Source organism: Heliangelus exortis, chromosome 8 (genome assembly GCF_036169615.1).
Source record: "Heliangelus exortis chromosome 8, bHelExo1.hap1, whole genome shotgun sequence".
NCBI lineage: Eukaryota > Metazoa > Chordata > Aves > Apodiformes > Trochilidae > Heliangelus > Heliangelus exortis.
Genome location: NC_092429.1, coordinates 4,409,311 through 4,431,202, shown reverse-complemented (window position 1 = coordinate 4,431,202; position 21,892 = coordinate 4,409,311). Strand labels below are relative to the sequence as shown.

The 21,892-nt window shown below is 45.4% G+C and overlaps 1 protein-coding gene and 3 long non-coding RNA genes across 9 annotated transcripts in view; 1 reads left to right on the top strand and 3 right to left on the bottom strand.

The window, feature by feature from the left end:
• PLPP3 (phospholipid phosphatase 3) overlaps positions 1 to 4,135 on the bottom strand; it is a 43,510-nt gene extending 39,375 nt beyond the window's left edge. For all 3 annotated transcript variants that reach the window (XR_011727027.1, XR_011727028.1, XM_071750057.1), the window contains exon 1: positions 3,328 to 4,135. Coding sequence is in view for 1 of the 3 variants with exons in the window: in XM_071750057.1 (XP_071606158.1) it covers positions 3,328 to 3,466 (139 nt within the window). In the remaining 2 variants the exon portion in view is untranslated. The remainder of the gene's footprint in view (positions 1 to 3,327) is intronic.
• LOC139798887 (uncharacterized) lies at positions 1,607 to 2,262 on the top strand. The gene is made up of 2 exons (XR_011727029.1): positions 1,607 to 2,048; positions 2,123 to 2,262. It is a non-coding gene; the product is annotated as an uncharacterized lncRNA (long non-coding RNA).
• Positions 4,136 to 6,535: 2,400 nt separating the features above from the next.
• Positions 6,536 to 8,969, bottom strand: LOC139798739 (uncharacterized). Of its 2 annotated transcripts, XR_011726949.1 has the most exons (3): positions 8,830 to 8,969; positions 7,099 to 7,507; positions 6,536 to 6,769 (listed from the first exon to the last, which is right to left on the bottom strand). It is a non-coding gene; the product is annotated as an uncharacterized lncRNA (long non-coding RNA). The 2 variants fall into 2 exon arrangements; XR_011726948.1 differs by lacking the exon at positions 8,830 to 8,969 and having other exon boundaries at positions 7,099 to 7,940.
• A 5,735-nt stretch (positions 8,970 to 14,704) lies between these two features.
• On the bottom strand, positions 14,705 to 21,674 carry LOC139798885 (uncharacterized). 3 transcript variants are annotated; one of them, XR_011727025.1, is made up of 5 exons: positions 21,485 to 21,674; positions 20,731 to 20,907; positions 18,268 to 18,322; positions 16,294 to 16,416; positions 14,705 to 15,020 (listed from the first exon to the last, which is right to left on the bottom strand). It is a non-coding gene; the product is annotated as an uncharacterized lncRNA (long non-coding RNA). The 3 variants fall into 3 exon arrangements; XR_011727024.1 differs by lacking the exon at positions 20,731 to 20,907 and adding an exon at positions 18,738 to 18,856; XR_011727026.1 differs by lacking the exon at positions 18,268 to 18,322.
• Positions 21,675 to 21,892: the final 218 nt, after the last annotated feature.

The following is a 21,892-nucleotide window of genomic DNA, read 5'->3' as shown; positions in this document are numbered from 1 at the left end:
TCTTCCTTAACAGAGTTCCTCACAGCTCTATAACATGAAGACACCAACCAGCTTCATGGGGGCAACCTCAGCCTCCCCGCACCTGAGCTTCTCAAAGACATTTTCAGATGTGTTGAAGTGATCAGCGAGGCAGGGATGGGGCAGCAGGGACTCTTCCACAGCATCAAGCTTGCCTGCAGTCCTAACAATTTCAGGAAACATCTCCTAATTCTCTAAACAGAGCTCTCCCCAGAGGAGGAAGCAGATGGAGAAAGTTATTTTCCCCCCCTCAGCTGACCTGCTTTAATAAATGCACACTCAGTTCTTTTCTGCCTCTTGCACCGAGTTAAGCACTGACATGAAATTTCTGGGAAGTTCAGTGATGAAACCTTTTATTCATGCAAGAAACCAGGGATCTGGCAGTGTCAAGTGTGCTCATTAGAGGAACGGGGTAATTCCAAAATACTCAGCTCCCTGCCAACCCCACGCCAGTTGGAAATGTGGGAGAAATAAGGTGTCTGGTCCAGCTTCACCCAAAATTACTCCATCAGCAAGGCACTTCTGACAGTGGCTTGAAGCCATTGCTCCTCATGATACCCAAGGAAGAAAGATACAAATCTTCCCCTTCTGCATTTACTAGCAAGATAACCCTTGCACTTAAGGATGAAAGACACAAGTGGATCCTATAACGACTTCAAATCAAATTAAAGCTGCAGGAAGCTCCTGATAGCTCTGCTTCACTTATTCTGACTTTTAGATGCTTATGATAATTGTCTTCTGGGTAATTTGTTTAAATTTGTATGTAAACAAAGAAGGGTTTGTAGGCATCTACCACCTCGAAGAAAGCTGACGTGTGGCATCTCTGAAAGACATTTCAGCCATAATTTATTCTTTCCATTTGCCCCCCCATAGAAAGCTGACTGGGGTCAGAATTCCAGCAGTACCTGAAGCCAACGCAGCGTCACAGAGCTCTGCAAATCAAATGACTGGTTTTAATATTTCCTCAAGTGGTCCTCGAATGAGAAAAAGCCTTCTGTTCCCCTGCTGCTCTGAATGTCTTTGGGCAGCAACTCAAGAGGCATAACTCTGTTTAACTGCACTGGAGGCCATTGGCCATGTGCCTACCTGCACCAGCAGAAGACCTCTGCTGAGTACCTCCAACTTTAAAGCAAGTAATTTCACCCAATTCTGCTTCTCATTAACTTATAAAGCACTTCAATTTAATTTTTTTTTTTTTTTTTTTTACTGAGGGTGTAAACACCCATCAATTTTTATCAGTCCAACTTTCTCTTAAAGGCTTTAGCTAGAGCACCTTTTTTCACCTTCAAAGGGTTTTGGGCTTGGTTTCTTTACAAGCTCAGTAAGGACAAAAATGTGAATCAAGTGCTCAAAAACTAGAATCTCTTAGTCTTCTTAGCAGAGAGAAGAACAAGCCAATCCTCCTGTGAGTGGGGCAGCTCCCTTTCACAGCAACTCCTTCCCAGTCATCCACCAGTAGGGCTGACAATACTGGTCTGGGTGTATTTGAAAAGCCCACCCCAAACACACACCATGGGCTCTCCATCATGCAATCATCTCCCTTACCACATCCCACTCATGCTCTTCACCTGCTGGCCATCAGCCAGATCTAAAAACTTTCCTTCAGCTGTTGAATTCATGCTTTGCTTTTAAATGCTTCTCACGCTACCAAAATAAAAAATAAAAAAAAAAATCCAACTCCAGTGTTTACTTTCCGATTTCCACCTGTAGTAATGTGAAACACAGCAGCAATCAAAGTTTTTTTTTTTTTTGCTGTATCACATTATTCCCCACTAACAATACCTTCCAGTGATGCTTGATAAGTCCTGTTTACCCAAATTATCACAAGTAGAATAACACATGTCAACTAACTGCTTTTGCAGTGAGAACCCTTGGTCCAGAGGAGGGGAAGAAAAACCCTTTACCCAAAGAGCACTTACTCATGCCAGGAATGCCTGAAGTTAAGAAAACTTGCATATATACAAGTTTAAAAGTTTTGACTCCTAGGAGCTGTTTTACTAGGAACCCAACCTTCTGTTTAAAGAAGTGAGGTAAGCCAAGCTAGTTATGTTTTTATTTAAATGGATTTCATATATAGGATATCAAGTATTTTTATTTTTTCCAGCTCCAAGAAGATGAAGCATTCTCCACTGGCCCTCTATTCTTGTGGGAATATAAAGAGAAAACCATGCCTCTCTCCTTAATGTATTAGTGCCTCATAATACACACCAGATGATCAATAAACTCCATAAAAATTAAATCAAACTGACAGTCTTTTAAAAAAATGGGCTCTAAGCAGAAACAATTGTTTTAAAGACTGTGGTGTCTGGAGTATTAAACTCACGTGCTGCTGGGTTATTAATCTCTTTTGTTGGAAGCCAGTTGATTTCCCCTGCCTGTGTCTGGCAATTAAATATTCAGCATTGCAGCCATAATTGAACGGTTGATGTTTTGGCATGCAAAGCCTTTTCCAGACAAACTGTTGACACTTTTCCTTACGTGCCACACCAGTTCCAAAGGAGCCAAGCGGACTAGCAAAGCACGGGCTCTTCCAGGGACTACGAGATGCCCGGGAAGACTTCAAAGCAAGCTTCAAGAAATGGGTTTAACCCTGGGTGCAAAAAAGGGATGGAGGGAGGAAAGACAGAACCACTGGGAAACCCGACAGCCAAGCAAACAAAGTAAACTAGTGGCAAGAGTTTAGGCTCGGTTTGGCGTCTTTTTTTTTTTTTTTAAATTCTTATCCAAAAGCTACACACGGGCAGCCGTAGAGCTCTACCTCCACCTGGAGCTGGTCCCGGTTCTCCCGAGGTGCTGGGCAGGGAGGGGGATCCAGAGCCAGGGCCGGGGGGGGAGCTCGGAGGGCGCTGGGCAGTTCGGGGGGAGCATCCCCGAACCCACAGTGCCCCCTGCGTACGGCCGGGCTGCACCCTCCCCCCAGCTCATACCCCCTTTCCTTCCAGCAGTAGGGGGAAAGCGATAAATAAATAAAATAAAATAACAAGAAGAAAATCGGGAGGGGGGGGCTGCTAAGGGGGGGGGGGGGGGGGGTTGTGCCCATCTCCCCAAGCCCCTCCGTGCCCCCGGGAGGCCCCGCTCCCCCCGGTTCGCTTCGGCCGGCGGCCCCGCTCCCCGTCCCGCTCCCGGCTCCGCTTTTGTTTGGGAAACAGCGCGGCCGGGACACGGCCAAGCTCCCTCCCTTCTCTCCCTTCCCTCCCTCCGCCAAACTTTCCCTAAGTCGTGCCGAGGGGTTTCAGAAGGGCTGGGAGCGGGGTGGGGAGGGGGGGGAAAGGGTCGCGGAGCCCCTCGGAGCCCCCCTTGGCTGCTCACCCATGAGGAGGCAGAGGAAGTCGAGGCAGATGAGCAGGGCTTTCTTGCTGCTGCTCTTGGCCGGGTTGTTGTTCAGCGCCGGGCTGCCCCCATTCTTGCTCTCCGGCGGGATCGCCTTATCGTACTTGTAGCTCTGCATTATCGGGGGCGAAAGCCCGAGCCGTGCCGTGCCGAGCCGGGCCAAGCCGGGCAGCTCTGAGCCAGGCAGGGCCGCTCCGAGCCGGGCAGGGCCGGGGCAGCTCCGCCGGGCTCACACGACGTGCGCCGGGGAGGTGCTGCCCGCACCGCCGGAGCCGCTGCCGGCCTCCCTCCGGCTGGGATAGAGGAGACGGAAAAAAAAAAAAAAAAAAAAAAAAAAAAAAAAAGCAGAAAGCAGGCGGGTCTTCCAACAACAACAACAACAACAAAAGTATAAATTAAAAAAAAAAATAATTAAAAAAAAAAAAAGTCAAAACAAAACAAAACCAAGCTGAAAACCACCAGCAAAGGAGGGGCGGGAAGGAAGGGAAGAAGTTTGCGCGTGTTCCAGAGCGGTGGAAAAAGTCCTGGAGGAAAAAGCCGAGGGGTGGGATAAAAATTAATATATATAATCTGTATAGATTTGTATCAAGCTCTCGGTACGCGGGGGGATGCGGGGAAAGGTGCGGAGCGAGGAGCCAGGCGATGCTGCGTCCCGGGGGCAGGTGAGCTCTGTGGCTCCGCGCTGCGCTGGGGGCTCCCGCGGTGCCCGCCCCGGCCGCTCTGGGAGCCACCGGCTTCTTTCTGCACTTTTATTTCGCGAGGTCCTTTCCACCCCTTAGGAAAAAAAAAAAAAAAAAAAGGAAAAAAAAAAAAAAAAAAAAAAAAATCAGTCACTTCGCCTCGGATGGGATATCCAAGTAAGCACAGCCCCTTTCCTGCATCTGACATTTTACATAGATAATTAACTCCACATTTTTTTCCTGAGGGAAGTTAAGAAAAAAAAAAAAAATCACACACACACACAAAAAAAAAAAAAAGTCAGGAACTAAAGTTTTTTCGCAAAGCAGAAGGAGAGAGCCTCTAGCGTTCACAAACCAAAAAAGAGTGCAATGAAGGGGGAGGAGGGGGTTGGGAGCTGGGAAGGAAAACAACCAGCCCATGCAGGGCTGGAGTCCTACCGAAAGGTGGGAACCGTGTGAAGGGGAGAAAACTAGTAAAAAATCACTTTAAACATTATCCTTCTATTATTTTTTCCTGCCTTCCAGCTCTGCTCCATGTTCTGAGGGGGTGCTGGTGTGTGGTACCCCCGCAACCCCACACCTGGCAGACCCCAAAGAGGCCACCATGGCAGGGTCACATCCTGCTGTGGCTTCCCAGGGCTAAGGGCTGGGTTTGGCCATGCCACCACCTCACCTGGTACCACCACTCAACCCTCCCAGTTTTGCCCTCCTCTACCAGCAATGCCCCATCCATCGAAGGAGTGGAAGGAGAAGAGTGTTCAGAGGTGGGGGAGGGATTATTTTGGTTAATCACCCCTTGGGTCTAATTAAAAATCACCAAAGAAGTAAACAAAAGGGTTCCCTAGCTGGGGGGATGGCAATGGTTGCAGTTTCCAGCAGGGTAAATTGAGGCAGAAGTGGTGGGAATAAGTGTGGGGTACCCAAGGAAACTGCTCAGGAGAGCATCCAACCACTTTTCCTTTTTTTTTTTTATTGGGCTTCTACCTGACCTCAGCCCTGGGAAGTGCTGGCAAACCACTGCCAGGCCAAATCTTGTGCCAAGGTGGGTCCCTAAAGTTTCTCTGCCTGCAGAAGCAGGGAGGGAAGACAAGCAGGATCCCTCACCCTTCCCTGCTGCTTTCCATGGAGCTGCAGAATATATCCCCAGTGCTAGAGCCTCCACGAGGGCAGGTTTTCCAGGAATCTGTTTAGACACATACCTGGGCATATTTGGGCCAGCCAGGGAGGAAGAAAGCAAAGGGACTGTTTTCATATTTTACTTTTATATATGCAGTGTAAAAAAAAAGAAAGGCATAAACAGAGCTTGGATTTTCCTCCAGTCGTTTCATTATTCAGTGACAAGCACCCAGGTGCCATCTCCCAGAAGGCTTTTTTTTTTTTTGGCCTGGTATCCCCGCATGGCACTGAGCACAAACCCATCACTTTTGACCCCAAACCGGTGCCCCGTGGTGATGCTCACACACCCCAGGGGCCAAGCTTCTTCTGGAGGACACCCCTCAAGGTCTCTCTCTCATTGCCCTGAGTTCAGCAGGGGTGCAGGTGCCTAATTTAGGCTCCCCAGATCTCTGGAGTGAGTGGAAAGAATCTTCACGTGGGAATTTCTCAGCCAGCCCTACAGCAGCCACGGGCACCTCGCCCAGCTCAGCTCGCTGCCTCCTCTCTGGAACCAAGCACCCATCCTGCCTCCCACCCTTCAGAGCCTGGCCCTGCCCAGGGAAACCCATGGATTTCAAGAGCCAGCTTCAGATCTGCTGGGTGAGAAGCATCCCCACCAAAAATTCTGTTAAATTCACTTTTTTTTTTTTTTTGCATTTAAAACGAGGCCATTCTGAAATAAAAAGAGACTTGGTCGCTGTAAACAAACAAACAAAAAAAAGAGCCTTTTTTTTTTTTTTTTTTTTTTTGTCCTTAAAGGGAAATTGAAATTAGGGTTTGATATTTGCATTTACAAGACCCCTCGGGCTACTGGTGTTTGCATTTTCATAACAAAAAGATTGCACTGTTCATTGATGCAAGCAAGGGCACACAAATAAGTCAGAATCTTGGACAGTTTCTTAAGGGAGAAGCAGCCACCACAATTGCTCAGTTCACATCCAACAATGGCTAAGTCAGCAGCACCAAAAAGCAGCTTCTGTGCCTTTGTCAATAATATGCAAGAGATTCCTTGGTAATAATTGTTTATTTATAAGGGAAATTATTGAATATACCACGTAACAGCTATTCTTTCAGGGCTCAGCTTTTCCTTTGGCTCTGAATTCCCACTGTGGACTGAGGTTTTGCTTGATATGGATTAACTGAACCAACTTAGTTTATGTTACCAGGGATTTTTTTCCCCTCATTTTTTGGAGTCTGACTGATCTCACAGCATTCCCACCACCTTCCCATCTCCACTAGACCCAGGTGAACAAGGGATGCAGCCCAGAAAATAAGACATTTGCAGTGACACTTGTTCTTGCCCAAGTTTAAACATTAACTAAGACATTAAAGAACCCCCCCCCAAAAAAGTATTAAACCAGGAATCATGTTTTATTCATGCAAGCTTGTCCTTTGAAGACAAAAAGCTCTTTAAGGCTACTCCTGGAAGAGGAAAAATGGAGGAATTGGATGTTGCCCCTTGAACCTTTGTAGCTGCAGGAGGTGAGAAGATGGAAACCTGCTCATGGCAATGATTTAAAACTGAGAGAAGTTCTTCCTCATCCAGCATGATCTGTCCTCATGATGCAGACCAAAGGGTATCACTCCTGGCAAAAAAAATAATAAAAAAAATAATAATAATAATAATAAAAAAAAAATCAGTTAAAAGAAGTTCCTGTTTTCACTTGTTTCTCCATCATCCATAGAAGAGTGTGTCCAAGGGGGACAGAAAGGTCTGGTTTGGGGAAAGAAGAGCCTGTTCAGAGCTTTCATTTCCACCCAGGATGGGTCTGGGGAGAGAGAAGGGAAGAGGGGCAGCTCCCCTTTCTGCTGTAAGGCTGATAAAAGGAATTTATTCCCCGTGTTATTTAATGTAAAATAAGAAATTGTTGGAGCTGGGAGTGGATCTGTGGCTTGTCCTCACACTCCACCTTACCCCATCCTGCTCCCTTTGGCCAGCACAGTTTGAATTTGTCCCTATGATAGTTTCATGAGTCCAGAATTCCTGATGGGGCATCCCAGAGCTGCTCCTCATCCACACAGGATGTGGGGCTGGGATGCTCCATTTGACACCTGGGGAATCTCCCCTGATCTTCTCCTGTGCTGCAAACACAGATGAAGTTGTAGAGCAGTTTGATGTCTAAAGTGTGCATGGCTGAACCCTTATTTTGATGCCCAGTGCCAAACCCCTCAAACCCTACAACAGGGTTTTAGACAGGGACCCATTTGCTTTTCCATCCCAGGGAAGATTTGGCAACAGTTTTTCTGGAGAGGGGACGTGCAGTGGGGGAGGCTCAGGCCCATTGTATTTCTTGGAGCTGTTAATGACCCTGTCTACAGCCACCCTAAAATAAGAAAGTGAGCTGTGTTCATTCTGCTGATGGTTATCTGCATCTTATCTGAGCTTCTTCCCCACCAAACAGGGGAACTGGAGCAAAGTTCCATGCTGCCCATCAGGTGCTCTGAAGTGGAGTCACGAGGCCAGAGCACCAGCAAACTTCTGGAAAACCCAAAGCTAAAGCTTATTCAAGACTATTTTTAGTAGCCCATCAGCTGCTGCTGGGGAAAACACCCTGAGAGGGGCTGGGAGTTGTGGGGAGGCATTGCCAAGCCCCCCCCCCCAAGGGGTCAGCTTGTCCAAGCTCTGCAATCACTGCTGCCCCATTAAGAAATGTTTGCTGAGGCTGGACTTGGGTCTGTCAGTGCAGAGAGAGGCAAATAAAAGTGAAATCCCCAAAAGGGCCCAGATTCTGCCCTCTGCAACACCACTGTAAAGAACCAATCTTAAAGTCATTAAAAAAAAATCAGCTGCTAGATGTGATGCTGATAAAGAGTTTTGTGCTGCTTAGAAAATTGGGTATTTAGATTGACACAGGGGTCATCCCTCAAGCATGTGCCTCAGGGACCCATGGGGTAGGAAGCTTTGTGGTCATGGACCCCTTCTTGGCAGCCTAGATATTGGTCAGATGCATCCAATTTGCCAGCACTCATCCAGCCCAGTCTGGTTTGAAAGCAGTCAAATTTCACAATCCTGCTGTTTGTCCATAATTTAATTGAGTTCCCCTAAATCTTCCTGGCCCCTGACATGATTAGAGGATCCCACTTCACGTTATGAAGAGAGGGGGAAAAAAAAAAAAAAGAAAAAAGATAAATTTCAAATGACCCGAATACAAGAAAAAGCTTGAAAATGTCACCTCTGGATTTCACCGAGAAGGTCAAAATGTAAAATCTGTAGAAAAGTACAATTTTTTAATTAAACCTGATGATTTTCTGAAGCCCAAGGAGGTTGATAGGTGACCCTGGGACACTGCTAACACCTTGTGTGCTGTCCCAGTTGTGCCTCTGCCTTCGTTTGGCCATCTCTGGACTCAGAAAAAGAGAATAACAGCACCATCTGCTGCCCTTCCTCTGCACTTGCTTGGAGAAACCAAACCCTACAGCTCCATCCCAGCATCTCCAGCAGGTCCTCGTTGTATTGATGGAGAAATCCGAGCAAACTTGGACTGCAAAAATCCAAAGCAGCATCTTAATGACAAAAGACTCACGTTAATTAACTATTAGAAAATCACAGCCTTGAATAATCCACCTTTTCCTCAACCTGTGGTGTTAAAAAGGGTTTCAATAAACATTATTTATAACAATTCCCTTAAATCCTTCCTGGGCTTACCTTAAAGGGCTCTGTCTAATTCCTAATTTCTCCTGGGCAGAAATTTCACCATTATTTTCATCACCAGGAGCAGTGAATGAAGGAGGGGACACATGGCCACTCCTTTCCTACCTGCTAAATCCCAGCTCTGTGCTCCGTGCTGGCAAAATCCCAGGAGCTTGTTTGGAAGTCAGGAATGTGCCATGGTTTAATTATGCTTCTAGATCAGGAGCTAAATGAAAGGCCTGTTAGAAAGAGCAGGCTCAGAGGAAAAGGTCCAGTTTTTAGCCCCCAGTTGATTACCAGTTAACTGGGGGTAGTTAACAGGTTTGTAATGTCTGCTCTGGACCCTTCCCAGGTGTTTCTTGCAGGATGCAAACATTTGGGGTTTATATTATAAACAGGTTCACCTACATGTTTTTTTACTATCTCACTAACCTGCCTGAAAATCCTCAGCATTCAAATGAAAAGTGAAAGGAAAAAAGAGAGGCACTCTGTGCTGGGTTAGGAACTGGCTGGAGGGCCGGGCCCAGAGAGTGGTGCTGAGCGGGGCTGCATCAAAATGGCGGCTGTGGTGTCCCCCAGGGATCAGTGTGGGGCCCAGTGCTGTTCAATGTCTTTATTGATGATTTAGATGAGGGGATTGAGTCCATCATTAGCAAATTTGCAGATGACACTAAGCTGGGGGGAGTGTGGATCAGCTGGAAGGCAGGAGGGGTCTGCAGAGGGACCTGGACAGACTGGAGAGTTGGGCTGATCCCAACGGGATGAGGTTCAACAAGGCCAAGTGCCGGGTCCTGCACTTTGGCCACAACAACCCCATGGGGAGCTCCAGGCTGGGCACAGAGTGGCTGAGAGCAGCCAGACAGAGAGGGACCTGGGAGTCTGGATTGCCAGGAAGCTGAACAGGAGCCAGCAGTGTGCCCAGGTGGCCAAGAAGGCCAATGGCATCCTGGGCTGGCTCAGGAACAGCGTGGCCAGCAGGTCCAGGGAAGGGATTCTGCCCCTGTGCTCAGCCCTGGTGAGGCCACAGCTTGAGTCCTGTGTCCAGTTCTGGGCCCCTCAGCTCAGGAAGGAGATTGAGGTGCTGGAGCAGGTCCAAAGGAGGCAACTGGGCTGGTGAAGGGATCCAGCACAGATCCTATGAGGAGAGGCTGAGGGAGCTGGGGGTGTTGAGGCTGGAGAAGAGGAGGCTCAGGGGAGACCTCATCACTCTCTCCAACTCCCTGAAAGGAGGTTGGAGCCAGGGGGGGGTTGGGCTCTTTTCCCAGGCAACTCTCAGCAAGACAAGAGGGCACAAGAGGTCTCAAGTTGTGCCAGGGGAGGTTTAGGTTGGACATTAGAAAGAATTTCTTTAGGGAGAGGGTGATCAGACATTGGAATGGGCTGCCCAGGGAAGGGGTGGATTCTCCATCCCTGGAGATATTTCAAAAGAGCCTGGATGTGGCACTCAGTGCCATGGGCTGGGAACTGCAGCGGGAGTGGAGCAAGGGTTGGACTTGATGATCTCTGAGGTCCCTTCCAACCCAGCCAATTCTATGATTCTATGATAAATAATTGAATTTTTTTTTTCCCCCCCATGTCTAGACTAAAGCATTTTATGGGCCACCCCACAACTTCTGGCATCACCCTCAAAGTGTGAAACCCCTGACAATGAACTGATGGGGACAGGTTGGGGACATGCAGGAAAGGTGATGCTGAGCCACCTCCTTGGTGGTGGCATCCCTAGGCTTGAGCCAAGCTGCTGCCCTGATGGTACCAGAGATGCTGGGGCATGGAACCAGGGAAGGAAAGAGAAGGGTTTGAAAGATAAAAACTGATGCCAGACAGGATCTGATGCAAAAAATATAGGGAGGAATGATGGGGGAATGATGCAAGAAAAAATAAAGGATGGAGCCCCACCTGGGATGGTCCCTCTGTGACTCCTCTCTTGCACAAGTGTAGGATGTGACAATGAAGATGCACCGGGGAAAAGCTCCAAAATCCCTCTTGCTGCCTCCTCAGAGCTGTGAGGGCCAAGCCAGGGATTTGTATACAATGCACAAGTCCCTGGGTTTATCTGCTCCCAGGTCTTTATCCTGAAAATTCCTTGTCAGCTCTCCTGGAGGGTTTTAATGTGTTTGCAAGGGCTCAGCTGGACTCTCCCCAAATATTTGCGTCAGGACAGAGATCAGGGTTCTGCTCTCTGGGCCTTCATCCCATGCAATGAAGGGATGGGATGTAAAGGGATGGGATGTAAAGGGATGGGATGTAAAGGGATGGGATGTAAAGGGATGGGATGCAAAGGGATGGGATGCAAAGGGATGGGATGTAAAGGGATGGGATGTAAAGGGATGGGATGTAAAGGGATGGGATGTAAAGGGATGGGATGCACAGGGATGGGATGTAAAGGGATGGGATGTAAAGGGATGGGATGTAAAGGGATGGGATGCACAGGGATGGGATGTAAAGGGATGGGATGTAAAGGGATGGGATGTAAAGGGATGGGATGCACAGGGATGGGATGTAAAGGGATGGGATGCAAAGGGGTGGGATACAAAGGGATGGGATGTAAAAGGATGGGATGTAAAGGGATGGGATGCAAAGGGATGGGATGCACAGGGATGGGATGCAAAGGGATGGGATGTAAAGGGATGGGATGTAAAGGGATGGGATGCAAAGGGATGGGATGCAAAGGGATGGGATATAAAGGGATGGGATATAAAGGGATGGGATGCACAGGGATGGGATGTAAAGGGATGGGATGCACAGGGATGGGATGTAAAGGGATGGGATGTAAAGGGATGGGATGTAAAGGGATGGGATGCACAGGGATGGGATGTAAAGGGATGGGATGCAAAGGGGTGGGATACAAAGGGATGGGATGTAAAAGGATGGGATGTAAAGGGATGGGATGCAAAGGGATGGGATGCACAGGGATGGGATGCAAAGGGATGGGATGTAAAGGGATGGGATGTAAAGGGATGGGATGCAAAGGGATGGGATGCAAAGGGATGGGATATAAAGGGATGGGATATAAAGGGATGGGATGCACAGGGATGGGATGTAAAGGGATGGGATGTAAAGGGATGGGATGTAAAGGGGTGGATGTAAAGGGATGGGATGTAAAGGGATGGGATACAAAGAGGGTGGGAAGGAGCTGCACAGCCCCATTCTTCCATGAAGAATTTTTCCTTCACCCGCACTGAAAATGCCAAGGAAACCAAACAGTGACAAAACTGTGGCAAAACAGGGAGAAAAAGGAGTTTTCAAGGGTGATGCTGTGGCCTGAGCAAGGTGGTGCCAGGGCTTGCCAGAATTTTGGAGGTGATGATGCTGAAGCCCCCCAAGTGACCTCCCCAGGGGTTTTGGGTTCTTCACCAAGGCTTCAAGGGGCACAAAACCTCCCCAAAAAGCCCTCCCAGCCTGCTCTCTCCTCCTGTTTATCTTATCCAGCCCTGCACTGCAGTGTGGATTTACACACTCCATACTCACTGGAGTAAAGTTCCCCTTCGAGAGGATCCTGGCTCTGGTTTTCCTTTGAAATTCTTGCCAAAAAAAGGATCAAGCTCCGTAAAACAGAAGATTTTATAGCCCTGAAAAGGCTTTTCTCCCCCAGTTGTGTTCTGAAGAGGTTCAGGATGGCTGATGCTGTGGTAAAACCAAGCCCCAAAACCAGTAAGTGTCAGGATCCATAATTTGGGGTAGTAGCAGGTTATAAAATTACTTAACTTGATATGAAACAACTGGTTCACACCCTTTAACCACAATATTTTTCCAAATTATCTTGCAATACAACCTTTTAATAGGGGTCAAGCCAGACCCCCTTCTATTTGTCACCCATATTTCCAGGTTTTTGGTCATTTTTTTTTCCCCTGAAGTGAAGAACTCTCCCTTCCCACTTCACTTTTGTGTCCCAGTTCAGCTTCACTTCAGCCACCAGATTTCAGGAGGCTGCAGAAATCTCTGTAAAGCAGAAAAACCACTTTAAAAAAAAAAAAAAATTATGCTCAAGGTGTGATCTCAACCTTAACCCAGCTCAGGTGGCTTGACAGGTGCACGTGAGCTGCTTCAGAACCCCAGCACCAAAGCAGGGGAAGTATTGATCCATTTATTTATGTAATTATTTATTATTTTATTTATTTACTTAGTATTTATTTATTTATTTATAGATAAATACATTCACTGCAATATAAATATATTTATATAAATACATATTATATTTATATATTTTTATATTTTATACATTATATATAATATACTACATATTATTTTTATATTTTATACATTATATATAATATACTACATATTATATATATTATATAATATATATATTATATATAATATTATATATATATACTCTATATATAATATATGTTATATAATATTATATATATTTAATTCCAGGTTTATGGATACAATGCAGAATCATCAACCCATTCCAGGCTGTAAGTACCACAAAAAAAAAGGAAAACTAGGAAAAAATATAATATATATAATGTATATTATATATACATTATATTATATATATTATATTATATATACTATATATAATATATATAGTATATATTATATATGATATATAATATACTATATAGAATATATTATATATATTATATATATTATATATATATATATTATATATATTATAAATTATTTTATATTATATAACTGTGATTGATGGCTAATCCTGGGATGGATCGATGGTTCTGCAATCGATAGGCAGCCCTGGGATCAATCAATGGTTCAGCAATTGATAGAGATAATCCTGGGATCGTTTGATGAATCTGTGATCGATTGGTAAGCCTGAATTGATCCAAGATTCTGGCGTAGATTGGTGACTCTGGGAGCGATTGGTTGCTCTGGGATCAATAGATGAGCCTGGGATCGATGTGTTTCTGCAATCGATAGATAATCCTGTAATGAACGGAGAGGGAATCCTGGGATCTGGGACTCTGCAATCGACACACACGCCTGGATCGATTGATGTTTGGGGGAATCGATTGGTAGACCTTGGATCTCTATTTCTGCAATCGGCTGGTTCGCCTGGGATCCGTGATTCAGGGATCGATTTTTCAGCCTCGTGCCAAAATCAATTGTCCCGAATTTAATCCCGGGATCAATCGATGATTCTGTGATCGACAGAGGTGAATGATTCGGCAAACGATTGATAATCCTGGGAGCAGTGATTTATTTTTCAATTGGTTTCTTATCAGGGTTATGAATCGATCACAGAAGCATGGATTCCAGGCCTATCTGTTGCACACAGAGCCATCGATCGACCCAATTACCTCTATTGATCCCAAAATCATGGATTGATTGCAGGATTTTCTATCGATCACAGATTCATTAATTCCAGGTTTACGGATAGAATGCAGAATCATCGACCCATTCCAGGCTGTGAGTACCACAAAAAAACAGGAAAAAAAGAGAGAAGGAAAAGGAGAAGGAAAAGGGAAAGGGAAAAGGAGAGGGAAAGGAACAAGGGGAAAAGGGGAAAAGGAAAAGAGAAAGGAAAAAAGAGAAAAGAAGAAGGAGAAGGAGAAGGAGAAGGAGAAGGAGAAAAAAAGAGAAAAGAAAAAGAGAAAAGAAAGAAAAGAAAAAGAGAAAGAAGAAGGAAGAGGAAAAGTAAACGGAAGAGAAAAAGGAAAAGGGAAAGGGAAAGGGAAAGGGAAAAGGAAAAGGAAAAGGAAAAGGAAAAGGAAAAGGAAAAGGAAAAGGAAAAGGAAAAGGAAAAGGAAAAGGAAAAGGAAAAGGAAAAGGAAAAGGAAAAGGGCAAAAGGGAAAGGGGAAAGGGAAAGGGAAAAGGAAAAAGGAAAAAGGAAAAAGGAAAAAGGAAAAAGGAAAAGGGAAAAGGGAAAAGGGAAAAGGGAAAAGGTGTTTTCAGAGAAAATCTGAAAAGAGCAAACACCTTTATTGTGTTCAGTTTGTGTCTTCTGATCATTAAAATACAAACATCTTTTTGGCAAGGGGCTAATGCATTGATTTTTTTTTTTTTTTTTTTTTTTTTTACATGGCAGTAAGGCACAGAGGCTGGAGAGGAATGGGAACCACAGAGCTTCCAGGCCCTCAGCATCCTCTGCTGGCTTTGCCACAGGATCAGGTGGCTGCACTGGGACAAAACCTTCCCCCAGTTTGGTTCCTGGTGGTGTCAGATCAGTCAATCTCCCCCTGGGCTGAGAACAAGAGAACTCAGCAAGTTTGTTCCATCAGTGCTGGGTCAGCTCTGGCACCTGAAACAAAAAGAGGGACAATGACTTCTTTGACAGGAGCAGCTCTGATTAAAGCACTGAGCAATTATTTCTCATCAAAGCCTCGAGATAATGAAGCCCTCTCTCCAAATGAGGGGCACAGTTCCCACTCCTGCCTTGGCCCACTCCATCCTGGCCATGGCCTCAGACAAGGCTCCAGCTCAGAGCCAGATGAAGGGGACACTTGTGGCATTATCCCCCAGCACCCATTTTGGGGCAAACTTAGCAGAAATATTGCAAACCCTAAATTTCCATTCTGGAAGACAGGATTGATGGGCCTGTTAGAGGGAATATTCATTTTTTTCCCCCCCACCAGCCAGAAAAAAACTGAATTTTTGAGTGCAGATGCAGGCAAAAAGGCCCAGGCAGCTCTTTGGCTTCTTTTCCATCCCTAGCAAGCTCTGTTATTTATATCTGATCCAGCTGGGATTCAGGACAATGCAGCTCAAGTGAAAAATATCTGTTGCTCTTGTAAATAAACTGAGCCACCCTCTTGCAGTGTCAGATGAATTTATAAGGTAAAATCTGCTCTGTTTTATTCCTCCTTGCTGTGCATAGGGCTTGGAGGAGAGGAAAAAACCTTCAAAGAATGGCTGCAACTCACATCCACTCCATCTTCATGGAACTACAACCTATATATATAGAGGTTCTTGTTCTATACAGAACTAGATTCCCCCTCCCAACTCCCCCAGAGATATTTTATTGTTTTACCTTCAAAAATCTGAGTGTTTTGTCCAAAGTTTCCATTTAAAAAAAAAAATATATTATTTTACACTACATCTACATCTGGGAGCAGTCAAGCAACCTGCTTGCTTTGCTTCCAAACTTCTCATTTACCCAATTTTTGTTCAAATAATTTTTTTCCAGGGAGAGGAGCAGCTGGGTTCAGAGCTGGGAAAAGATGCTCCTGCTCCAGAAAACCCTCCTGAGTGACTCTGCACAAAGCAGGACTCCCACTTGGCAGGGCAGCATCCAAAAATCCCTGCACAAATGCACTGAGACTTAGGAAAAAAAAAAAAAATCACAACCTCTAAGTGTCTAAATTCAACCCCCTGGGAATTCAGCCCTTTTTTCCATGATCCCCTGAGCCAGGACATCATCCTGCCTCTCATCCACCCTTCTGACAACCCCCCTGATGTTTTTCTTCCTGATGGAAGCTCCCAGTTCACCCATTTTCCTGATGTTACCATGGTTTCCCAGGTCTCCTCCCAAAGTTCATTCCCTACCCTGGAACCTCAAATGGTTTTCTTCAAACCTGGAAGAGATTCCTGGTCATGGATTGCAGTCCCCATCTTCTCTTCTTCTTCTCAACAATGGATTTATTAAAAATACCTGATCCCACCTGTGCCTGTTGCTGAGGGACACAGCCCAGTGCCTTCTGGAGGAAGAGCAAAAAGAGGTAAAAATATCAGAAATAAGATTTCACAGCCATAACAGCCAGCATCAAATTTAGGGACATAATCACATTGAATTCCTGATGATCTTTATAGTGTGGGAGGTTATTTAAAGTCCTCCATCTTTCAGATTTTTATTTTAAATTTATTAATAATTGAAAAAAAAGCCATTCAAGCCTCTGAAACCTAGATTTCTGATGCAAGAAGTCCAGCCTGCAGTGCAAAACCAGCAGAATTATGAGAGCTGGAAGTGTCTAGCAAGGCTTTTTCTTTTAATTCATAGTTGAGGAAGGTTTCTAGCAGCTGAAAAAAGAGCTGCATTCATAAATCCCTTGGCTATTTGCCACACAAATGGTGCTTTTATTAAGCAGAGGTGGTGGAGGGGTGGGGGGGATGAAAGTGGAATAAGCTTATTCCACCTCAGGAATGTTTCTCCAATTCCTTTCCCACTTTCCCACCAAGATGAGAGAGGGGGAGAGCAATTCTCCAAGAATGGCAGCTCTGGAATGAGGCATTTGTTGAAAAAAACACTTGAAAACACACAGAGACAAACAGGACTGTGTCTGACAGCCTGGCTGAGGGATGCTCAGACCTGGCACAAACAAGTGGGGACAAATGTCCCAAAGCTGCAGCCAAGCCATCACAGCAGCAACCTGCCACCAAGTGTGACATCCTGCCAGAAATACAGAGAGTTTTCTGGGGAGCTCTGAAATACCCACTGAGAGGAGGATGAGGGGATGGGGGACTGAAACATAGGACTGAGGTGTAAAGAAATCACCTAGGCTGGCTTCAAAATGGATAATAAAAATTAGTAAAAATAATAAACATGTATAAAAATATAAAAAAATTAAAGATAATAAAAATAAAAAAACAATTGGAAATGGGAACTACCCCAGGGAAAGCTTTGCCCTGAGCTGCAGGTACCACAGGGCACCAAGGATGCTCTGAAGATGCAGCCCCTGAGGAGCACCTGGGCTTGGTCTGGCTTCAGCTCAGCACTTAAAAATGGAGCCCAAGTGGAGGGTTTGGATGGGGGTTTTTAGCCTTCAGCTCTTCTGCTTTGCAACCCTTAACTCTGTGCAATCCTTGACAACTTGCCCAGCATCCCACAGGGGCTGAACCCAAATCTCAAGGTTGGGATGGGAACCCCGTGCTTGATGTGCAGGGCCTGACACCATCCCCCCAGCCCAGCCAGGAACATCTGCAGCCCACAGACCTCTCCAAATAACAGATCTGATGCTTCAACAAGCCTCACCTGAAGGATTTCACCCCATACCATCTTAATGTGGTTTAATTTTAGCCCCATTCTTGTCCTGGTTGTTGTGGAAGTGGGGAACAGGCTGTTCCCCCCTGTTTGCAGTCCTGCTCTGCTACAGACAAGGCAAGGAACTTGTGGGATGGTTCTACAAGGCCAGAAATCTTTAAATAGCATTTCATATCAAGGTCAAAAAAGGCTGCATCAACAGGCAGCAAAAAAAAAAAGCCTAAACTCTTCCTTTCTCCCTAGTATAGATGGGTCCAAATGAAGAGCAAGGGTAAACTTTAAACTCCTTCCCATGAGCAAGTCCTTTTCCCAGCTGAGCTAAGGAGGAGCCAAGAGGAGCTCTGCCAGCCTTCCCAGATTATGCCCTAAAAGAAAACATAGTTGGCAAGTTGCTGGGAAAATGCTGGATGCAGCCCACAGATCACTGCTTTCCTCTCCCCACTGCTGGAAGTTATCTCCCAGGATTTGCTGCTGAGCTCCAGGCTACAAAGTTTCTGTAGGAACAGGATTTACCCACAACTTGTAACAAAAAAGAGGGTAGGACTGCTTGGAAACAGAAACTCTCTCCCACCTTTCCATGCAGCTTGCCTCAAATCCATCTTGGGCTTCATCCTTGCAGATAAAGCCTGAAAAAATGGATTCCACGATGGCAGGAAAAGGTTTAGTGTACATATCTGCTTTAAAAATTGTCCCCAAAACCTCCAAAGAAACCACCACCCTTACCAGAGCTTATTAAAAACATAAAATTAAAAAAAAAAAATCAAAACAAAAGAAAATAAAACCCCAAAACCACCACCAACAAAACGAATAACGTCAAAAAACCATCCCCCTAGGAATTAATTAGCACTTTTAGTGGGATGAGGAATCCAGTTCCTTAAAAAAGCCCTGATCCAGACATCTTCTCATGAGGAAGGAGCAAACCACACAGAAAATGCCTCCTCTTAAGTGCTGGTTGGAGCTTGTGTGCACTCAGTGCCTGCATCTCTCAGAAATCTCTTTTCAGCAACCTCCTCCCTAAGTTAACTTCCTCACCTTGCCTACCTTGGATCTTTTATTTTCATTGTAAAAAAGATCACACTCCTTCCCCACTCTGACCCAGGGAGGGTTTTCAGCCCTTTCCCACCAGGGCATCACATGGTGCTCAGATTTCCACTCAGTACCTACAAGAGACCAGAACAGATTTTTGGACCCATCTATGCTACATGTCTGGAATAATTCTTCCATACTGCATGTTGTTACATTATATTACAAGCTAATCACAAGATTTGGGGTTTTTTTGAGTAACTAATCTGCAGAAAAGTTAATTTCCAATGCTGTAGCATGACAGCTCAACATCTGCTCATGGCCAGGACATGGGGTTTGATAAATAACATCAGTTACATAATATAAATGGGAACTGTGTGGTTCCAAATCTGATGTGTATAAGCCTCTGATGCATGTAGTTTCTCTAACATTCCAAAAAAAAAAAAAAAAAAATGTCACAGTTTACCCACTGCTGCATTATCTCATTAACTGTCTCATCCAAACAGACTGGGAAAGCAAATCCTCCTGAAAATCCACAGATTTAGGGCTCTTACAAGGGCTGGAGGGCAGAGCCCAGAACCTAAACATTTGTATGAACAGCTGCACAGTGTTCCTGGGGTTTTGGGTTTTTTTTGTTATGTTACACTGGAAAAATACAGCATCCTAACCTCCTCCCTAATAGGCTGGGAGGTTCAGCCCAGCCCCAGGTGAAGATGTTCAGCCACAAGCTCTCCTGCAGGTTCACAGTGGGGACTGAAGCAGCACCCAGGTTTGCCCAAGTGCTCTCCCAGCCCTTCCACACCCCTCTGGTTTAACCCATAACCAAAAAACCCTCCTTGCATACTGAGTAAAGGGGGCTCAGCACCTGAGAGGAGCATCAGCAAAACTTGAGCACATGGCATGAGCATCAGTGGGAGCTGTGAGGGGCCCTTGTGTTTCTGTACCCCAAAAAGAGGGCAAAAAGCCCTCAAAGGTTTATTATTCATACTCAATCTCTGCTGTGAAGCCAGCCCTGGTAGCAATTCCCCAAGAAAAGAGAGTCCATGGCAGCTTTTCCTATGCTATCATGTTGGAAGGGTGCCTGGCAATGCTTGGATGGAGGGATCTCACTGCATTGGGTTGCAATAAGGGGCAGAAGCAGGAAAGCAAAAGAGAAGCCCTGTCAGCATGGATTTAACAAGCCCAAACCCAGAAAATATATCCTGCTGCTCACATGAGGGATTTCTCAATGAGTAAAGAAAAAGAAAGAAAGAAAGAAGCCAACCAAAAGCTGGGCTGAACAGCACCCAGTCTGGCTTTGATTCCCATTTTAAATAAGCTGCAATGTGACTAGACACAGACAGATCATTCAGAGATGAACGTAAGCAGAGGGAAGAGATTTCCATCCCTCTTCAAATACCATTTTCTGTGATCTCCACCAAAAATAAAAATGCCACTTTGCCAGACACTGGAGTCTCCATCTCCTAGCAACGCCCAGCATCTTACTCCAAACCCTTCAGCTCCCTTCCCCAGTGTCTGCAAATGAGATGTATAGACAGACACACACATCAGCCTGCACACTTACAGGCATTTATTTAAAAGCCAGAGGGAAAATGAAGTGAATTCCCTCAAGCCTGAGCCCTGGCACTGCTTTCAGGAGCACCCCAGGCTCTGCAGAATGACTGCCACCAGTACAGGTGGAAGATGTTCACCCACCTGGCAATGTGCTTGCTGCAGAGCAGTGGCTTTTTTTAGTCTCCTCTAAGCCTTAAGCCTCAAACCCCCAAAATATAGGTTCTAAATTCAAGACCTGGCTAATATTAGTTCAGAATTGTGCCCATCTGGGTGCACAACAAGCTGCAGAAACACTCCCAATGCACCAATTTGCTCTGGGGTTTAGTTACCAATTTTTAGGAGCAAGCAAGGTGGCAAAAGAGTACATCTCCTCCAAGTACAGTCTCCAAGAGACAGCAGCTCCTGTCAAACATATCTGTTCAACCATTAAAAAAAAAAACATCTTTGGAAATCTCACCTACTCGTTGTGGTGCTTCATTCAGGTAGAGTCAGGGCTTGCCAAGACTGGAAGCAGAGATCAGACAAATCCCTTGTGCTCTTACATGTGAAGGCAGCAGGGAGTTTGCAAGGTAAAAGACTTGCATGGCCTGATAATTTCTTGCAGCTGAAGAAAACAAGGTTTCCTCAAGCTTTCCTAGATAAGATAATATTATTTGTAAATACTGTTTCTCTTCTGCCTTCACTTGCAGCTATTGTTCTGATGGAACAGCTGTGGTTTTGTTACACTACACATGGGTTTGTATAGCAGCCACCTTCCTGTTTCCACCCTGAGCTTGCTAGCTTAATTATTTTTATTATTGAATTTCTTGAATTAAGTTGTCTTTTTATATTCCTGACAGTAGAGCTGAATGACCTGTTCATTATTTTACCAGGGGTCCTTTGTTTACACACCTTCCCAAATAGCTCTTTTCAACTTCAGAGAGCAAATTGCATTTGTGACCACTTTCTATTTCTTGTGGCTGAAGGAGAAAGGGAAAGCTCAGAATTAACATTAATTAAAACAGGACACAGTTACTCTTCAAACATACTACAGCCATCTCAGTGCTCAGCCATGCTACTTAGGATGAATATGCCTGCTGGGTTTTTTTTTCATGTGAACTATTTATGTGCTCAAGCCAAAACTTACATCTTATTCAGGAGAATTTGGGTTTTGTAGTTGTCTGCTTAATAAATAAAAGGAGAAATCTTCAGCAAAGAGCTGGGGTCACTACCTGGGTGTGTGGGATCAGGACTGGGTTTTCTTCCACTCCAAGTCCTTTCCTGATGAGAAGCTGTAGGAAGAAGCAGGTCCACTTAGAGCAGCTGTGTTGGGATTTTGTGTTCCCTGCCAGGCTGCTGGCTGCCCCAGGGCTGAAATAATAGAATCATAGAATTGGCTGGGTTGGAAGGGACCTCAGAGATCATCAAGTCCAACCCTTGCTCCACTCCCGCTGCAGTTCCCAGCCCATGGCACTGAGTGCCACATCCAGGCTCTTTTGAAATATCTCCAGGGATGGAGAATCCACCCCTTCCCTGGGCAGCCCATTCCAATGTCTGATCACCCTCTCTGGAAAGAAATTCTTTCTAATGTCCAACCTAAACCTCCCCTGGCACAACTTGAGACCTCTTGTGCCCTCTTG